General features: G+C 45.6%; 1 protein-coding gene across 1 annotated transcript in view; it reads left to right on the top strand.

The window, feature by feature from the left end:
- The first annotated feature begins 2,965 nt into the window (after window positions 1-2,965).
- Window positions 2,966-7,311, top strand: part of LOC108629816 (barH-like 2 homeobox protein) — a 38,150-nt gene continuing 33,804 nt past the window's right edge. The window contains exon 1 of the mRNA XM_018032691.2: window positions 2,966-4,832. Coding sequence (XP_017888180.1) covers window positions 3,734-4,832 — 1,099 coding nt within the window. The 5' untranslated portion in view covers window positions 2,966-3,733. The remainder of the gene's footprint in view (window positions 4,833-7,311) is intronic.

Here is a 7,311-nt window from a genome sequence, read left to right as displayed (position 1 = left end):
TCAGATATTGCAAATTATCTGCCAGGACTGTCCCCTTATTTCTTCATCGAATTAGCCATGTATGATATACGAAATTTTCCGTTAATCCTGCAACAGTACAAGTGACTCCCAATTGGTAAAGGGATCTTGAGGAAGCATAGAACCCGATTCAACCTCAATTTTATGAGACACGCGCGTGTGGTCCCACGAGGGAATGATCGGAAGGGAGGAAAGGAAGCCGATGGAAAGTGTAAATTTCTCTGAAAAAAACCTCTCATTGATGAATAGTTTATCGCGTTCCGGATCCCGAAATTCGAAGAGTGGGAATGCTCGAAGTTCGTGGTCCCCTGGCCAACCCCACCATAACGATCCGCTGCGCGAGGTGCCCCTACTACTGGCAGGACACAATGGGCCCTACCTAAATATCGGGGGATCATGCTAAACGGCGGTAGATCAAAGGGACCGACAGAATCCAGTGGCGAGCTATCATAATAATTAGGCTCGCTCGCGCCTCTTTGTATCGGGATAGAAAAGCCGACGGGAAGGCCGAAGAAGATGGGAAGAAAAAGGGCCGGACGAATGGTCCCGTTCCTTTTTTCTCTCTCTCTCTCTCTCTCTCTCTCTCTCTCTTTCTTCGTCATTTTCTCTTCATTCGGTTTGCCTTTGTCGTTTCAACTACATCGTCTCTTATGCTTCTTCTTCGTCTTAAGTCTCTGCTAAATCGGAACCAACGGACAACTGAATGGGCCTCGTCGATTTCGTTGCACGTGATCTTGGATTCCTGCCACGCTTCGCTCTCACTCCGAGATTCTGGAAACAGCAATTGGGATACGTTCCTAGTTCGAGCCAACACGTTGAGTAGCTTTGAAAAGAAGCCGACATTGGATTCTATGATTTGGAGAAATAAATTGGTGCCAATAAGAGGTCGAAAAAATAAATGAATCATTTTACACTATGGGAAACATTCATTTTCATTTATCTTAATTTTATTGGATATCTATCTAAAAGTCATGCAACTGTTCTTAAGGGGCAGACTCTGATAGTGGTGCGATAACACAGAATGTTATCATTGATTGGCTAAAAATATTTGGCTATTGGCATTTAATTGGATTCAATCCTACGTCTTTATTTCCTAATTAGAGACTTAAGACAAAATTCGTTTCAATATCTACTTTAAGATTCATTCTAGGATAGTCTTGTCATTATTCAGTAAGATTATACCGACATTTCATAAAATAAGTGTTACAAAATGGAACAAAGTTCGTAGTCACTATGCTTTTGAATTTCAAATACTTTTATGTTAAAAACAGATTGCTCTGAGTAAAATAAAGATCAACGCACATTGGCATACACCTTGAACTAAGCATTAAAACGAATTTTATCTTGATTCTCTGAGAAATAAAGATGTAGAATCGAATAGCAAATATTTTGCAATATTTTCCCCTGATTGTTGATAAAACAAAACGAGGGACGTTAAAAATTTACCGACAAATGTTAGGAAAATGGCTAGCTAGTTTCTTATGACGGGTTATCGACAAAGAAAAAAGGCGAACAAAAGTGCAGGGCCTCTCTAGTGAACTGTGAAGTAAGAAAAGGAGTAAAATTCGATGTTATTCAGCAAGAAGCACTCGATGGATATAGATTTTCGTGTCGTGTCGGCTGCTAGTTGTCGACCAGATTGCTACGATTACACGACGAGTGGAATCGATTCTCGGCATCGATCGCGGATAATAGTCTGTATAATAGTCGCGAGTGTACCTTTCTAGACCCGTTCCGGACGAGCGATACTCGAAACCGATGTTACTCGGTTCGACCCTACACGACGAATGCTTCCAACGATTCCGGAAACATGTTCGCTACCGAGCATCGCGGGCTACTTCCGCTTGTCTCGGTCGATCGTCGAGATGCGATCGGCATCGGGAAAGAACAAAACTCGATCAGAAAAACCGAATGCGAGCTTGATCGCCAAGACCAGGCTTTAATAATAAATGAATTCTTCCACTACGATTCCAAGTTTTTTGCTAATGCTCCGTTTCTTTTACTGGAGAACGCGTGCACGCACGCGGGCCGAATGTACCGCGATTGCGGTGCCATTACGACCAATTCGCAGCGAGACCTGTAATAATAATAATAATAATAATAATAATAATATTACGTGTAGTAATAAAAGACGTCGCGGGGACCGCAGCAGTGTTTATCGCGTACAATCGTAGAGCAATCGAACGCGAGAATCACCGATAGCAAAAATCATATCCTCGCACGGATAAATCGAAAACATTTACAAGAATACGATCATTACCGAGAATGTAAAACAGTGGAAAATTCGAGATTCCAGTATAGTTTTATTTGACTCGCCGAACGGGAGGAGTTCGCGAGCGGACGCGGCGTTCGAGCGGAACTTAGAAATCGGCAGCCCGGGTGGGATGAAATCATGGTGGGCCTCGTTAGGCGAGCTTTTCGTCGTGGAGGGTCAATCCCACGTTCGAAGCCGGTCCGACGATAGGAAGAAGAGAAAGACAAAGGAGAACGATGGAGAAAGAGAGGAAGAAAGTGTCTATCAGGAGAGGAGTAGGACAAGCCGATCCGTGGACGAGGCGGTGAAACGGGAAGAGAAAGAGGGACGGACGTAAGGGTCGGGTACGTCGAGGCCGGTGGAGCAGTGCCACAGGACGTTAAGTACGTCTCGTAAAAATTCCATCGAGGCAGCGTCATTTTGCCGTGTCTAAGGGGCTACGCTACGCCGAGGTCTGACCTGGGGATTGGATAGGCAGGACCAAGATTAAGGCCGCCCATGGAGGACTACTTCGGGTACGTCCCATCCGCAGAGGTGGTGCTACGCGTAGAAGGGGATTCGAACTCGAACGATCGCACTCCCTCCTACGAAACGCGGTTCGAGGCGGTCGAGAGAGAAACGCCTGCCCCCGCAGGAACACCGTGCCGGAGATATCCGTCCCCGTACCATTTCGAGTCACTGGCTTGGCCTGGCCTGATAGCGAGCCGCCAAATCCTCGTACCTCGTTTTTCCATCCACGTATTGACGTTTCGTACACGTCCGTCGCGGCGACATGCTTCAGTTTGCTACTGGACGAACAACACCGTGTGCTTCGCAGCCGTGACAATGCCGCGACGTCGAAACGTCAGGCAGCGCGAGTGAAATTTAGTTTCCGGTGACGAACGAGGGGGTGCGGATTCGCTGTAAAAGTCACGAGGACCGAGGGTTATTCTTCCTCACAAAGGATCGCAGAACGAGATGGTTAACCGAGTGAACAGTGCTTCTTGAGTTCCTGAAACCTGACATTATTGTTGGACTTGTTTCTTTCTGTGCAAAGGTAAGATTGTTCCAATGAGGATTTCGAGGATGCCGCGTATGGAACGGGCAAAGTTTTTGTGGGAGTCGTAGGAGGTTCTCGTGATGTAAGAGGAACTGCTCGAACGATGACTAGAGACGATCCTATGAGAATTGCAATGACAGTGCATCGTTGAGTAAAGGAACTGCAACGAAAAGTGTTTTCGTAGTGTTTGTTCGTATGCGAACGCGCGATGGCTTGTTCGATGGAGAACGGTGCACGGTTGGAAAATGCGAAAATGCGTGAAATCTCGGTGCGCGTGAATACCAATTGATTAAAATTCGTATTGAAAAGTAATGTTCGTGTATTGAAAGAACACCAAGACTGTTGACTCTCTTAAGTTAGATCTCGTCAACTTTTTCGAAGAATCGATTCCGTCGCAGAGATCCGACGATCACCGATTGGGAATGTGCACCACGGAAATGACAGAATCGTACACGATGTCGCCGTCGACGACGGTGTCTTCCAGCGCCACGACGCCGGGCTGCTTAGGATCGCCGGCTCACCGACGGACACCTTGCAGGAGTTCCCCCGGTCGTGGCGAAGTCCAGGACGACGAGGACGAGATTTCCGTAGGTTGCCCTAGTCCTCTGCCCCTCGTCGTAGCCGCACCCACCGTAGAAGAGGACGAGAGGTTATCCCAATCGAGGGAAGAATACGTGGAACGACTCAGCCCTCGAAGAAGTTACACCAGAGACTCGGTGGTCGACGACGAGGACAGTTACTCCCGTAGCGGCGATTACAGAATTTCGAACGGCAGACGAATGCGAACGCACGAAAGCAGCGGTGGAGACTCCGTGACCACGTTGAGGGACGAGGAAGAGGATGAAGAGGACGAGGAAGAAGTGAACAGTAGGACTAGTAGTAACGGTGCCGCGGCAGCCGGTGCCACAGACGATTACTTCAAACCTTTGAAGCGTCTGAAGATGGTGCAGATGCAGCAATCGGACGACGAGGACGACAGAGATCGTGATGCGAACGAGCGGGGAGTTAAGTCTTTCAGTATCCTGGATATTCTCTCGCACAGACCCAAAGCGAAAATCGTGCGTCCATGGGACACGGTCGAATCGAGCTTAAATCATCATCATCATCGGCATCATTTGCATCAACAGCAACAGCCACCGCATCAACATCACTTGCATCCTCACCACAACCATTCCACAACGGCCAGAGATCTGTCCTTGATGGGAATGTCCTTAGCGTCCATGTCCGGTTCCATCAGTGAACCGCCTCTCAGCAGCTCGTCCTCTTCCGGCAGGAGCTCTGTTTCCGATTCCGGAAGTCCGGACCCTCTGGCTCACCATCATCATGGTTTGCATCACAGCATGCACTCGAGTTTGCATCACCCGACGTTGCAACAGCAGCAGCAGCTCAAGAGAAAATCGTCGCAGCAACACGGTTCTCAGAGCGGGCATCAAGGGAAGAGGACAACGGGACAAGGAAGTCCTCTGGATGCTCTATTCCAGATGACCAGCAAAACGTTCGACGCCGGCGAGCACAGTCAAGGTGAGTTTCTTCGGATGACACCTTTAAAAGCGACGTACACATGGTATAAGAAGGTTACTATTTGGTAATGGAATAGTTGACGCATGGACATTGTTACCTATAAGAAGTTTCAGTTCGAGACAAGTGAAACGGAAGACGGAATTACTGAAAACAGGAATGATATCGTAAAAAATATGACGGAGCAACTGATTACGTGTATCGTATTTCAGTCGCACCTTGTATAACGTCACAACGTGGCGGTGTGACCGGTGAAACAATGGGCAACGCGATTCATTTGCACATGCAAATCTTCACGAGCCGTTCTTAATAGAATCGAATGGACAGTTTCTTTATTAATGGCCGAGGCTCGCTTTTGTGCTCTCATCGCGGTAACATCGATGAATGCAAGCCTTAATTTTGATTGATGTTCTCGTTGGGTTCGATCAGCCAGTCCACTCGACGTCCTTTCGTCGATATCGTTTATGCCACGATGTTATTGTTTCGAATAACGCGATTAATTGAATCATCTTAACCCGGAGTCGCATGATTCCCACTTTCTGACCTTCTTGTTTACGTACAAACGTGAAAATATTAATCATCTTATCATAAACGACATAAGGTCTTCGTCAACCGGTCGTAATGCGTTGGCTCCAACAGAAAACTGTTGATTATACTACGCTATGACATAAAGTACTCATCTGTTCGTCACCCATCTGTGACAATCCGCGTGGCATGACACGTGAATGCGATAATTTGGACAATGAAATACGCGTTCAGTGACGAACAAATAAGCAGGGGAATATTTTTATACCACACGAAAATTTCTTAAGAACGTTGATAATGTTTATACTTGAGAAAAATATTGAACTCGCTGCTGTATGTATATTCGGTGAGGAAACTCATTAGTAAATGGGTCGGTTATTTTTCTTTTGCACGACATTTCGGTAATTAGAGCGGCTCTTTGATGAGCTCCCCTTCGCCAGACAGATCTGTTACAATTTTTAGGTACGAAAGACGCGTGCACGAACGTTTGATATACATACATACGTACACGTTACCAAGTGCTACTTTTCAGAAGCACGCTTCTTCGAACGCGACTAATATTAGTAACTGCTTGTACCGCCTGTTACGAGACGGTTCATAATTGAACGACGATGACATTTTTCAGCGAGGCTTCGCTAGGTATAAAATGGTGTCCGATACTAGATGCGGTCTGATTGCTGTTACGATTGATGGTACGCGAGGGACAAGCTTAATGGAACGCATCATGCGCTAACTTGATGTGTGCCATCGATCGGTAGTCGTTATTTATTCTGTTTCTTACTAAAGGCATTGATTCGCGGTAACTATATCCATCTCGGTTAGTCACAAATAGGCTCTAACTATCCAGGGTCGCTTACCTCGAAATTTTCGTCAATATAATCCATTATTGTTTCACGTTACTGGTATCTAAAACTTTTACATTGGTCTTCAAGTAAATATACTCCAGCTAATACTTCCTGAACCGAGTTCGTCTATGATCATTCTCAAGCGGGATAGTTTCGAAGGTACAGGGATACTAAGAAGAAGTAATGGATCGTAAAAGTTCTATCCCCACTTAATCATCGGCGCGCTAGAGCTGAGAGACCCTCCAGGCTCTAATGGAATTATAATTTCACCGGAGACGCAATAAACGCAAGAATCTCCTTAAGGAAAGCTGTTCCTGGTATCACGGGAACCTCCTTGCGTATTGGTTTAACAATAAAAAATTGGATTTACGGATATCCTCTAAAATCGGCAACACAAACAGAGACTGGTCGGATTGTGTCTGGAATCCGTGCCCGACGTTCCTTTAATCCAATTACCTGCAATAGTAAAGACACGGCAAAGGAAATGCGGACACACAAACACCCGAACTCCTTTTTCCGAGAGGAATCATAAAACCCAGTTTTCCTTAATGCACAGGCCCCCATTAGGGATCTATCGGGACCCGGCAAATTGAATTTCACATCGTTGGTGGGATCAAAATCGTAGAAAAAAGACGAGGGTCCGCAACAATCATCGTAAAATTAAGGGTTTATAAAACGGACCGAATATTCCCTACGAGGAAGGCCCTTCGACCACCAGTCTCGTGATAGTCCATTGTTTACCATGGTCTGTGCAAATTGTTTTACAATACGGATCCATGCTGCATGTTTCGTACAATGGAAACGATTCTGTGTTTCGCTATCTCAGCTATGTAAACATACCGCGTTTCCTTCTTCGGGGGAAGCTGCAACGGCCTTCGAGACACTTTCTAAATTCTTATTGCCCACTTATACTGTACAAACAATGAATTCCTTTATCTTCGAAATAAGATGGTTCATACGTAGCTCTGAGATTTATAACAGGGAGTATACAAAATTTGTATTAAAAGGAAATGTGAAAAGTAATATAATACATTGGTATGATTCATAATGGTGCAATGAATCTGATTCAGATGCATTTACGTACTTTCTTACTTGTTTACTACCCCATATAA

Source organism: Ceratina calcarata, unplaced genomic scaffold (assembly GCF_001652005.2).
Source record: "Ceratina calcarata isolate Rehan_Ccalc_2016 unplaced genomic scaffold, ASM165200v1 scaffold588.2, whole genome shotgun sequence".
In the NCBI taxonomy this organism is placed as follows: Eukaryota; Metazoa; Arthropoda; class Insecta; order Hymenoptera; family Apidae; genus Ceratina; species Ceratina calcarata.
Note: the sequence above shows the minus strand (reverse complement) of the source record. Positions and strands in the feature narration are given on the sequence as shown.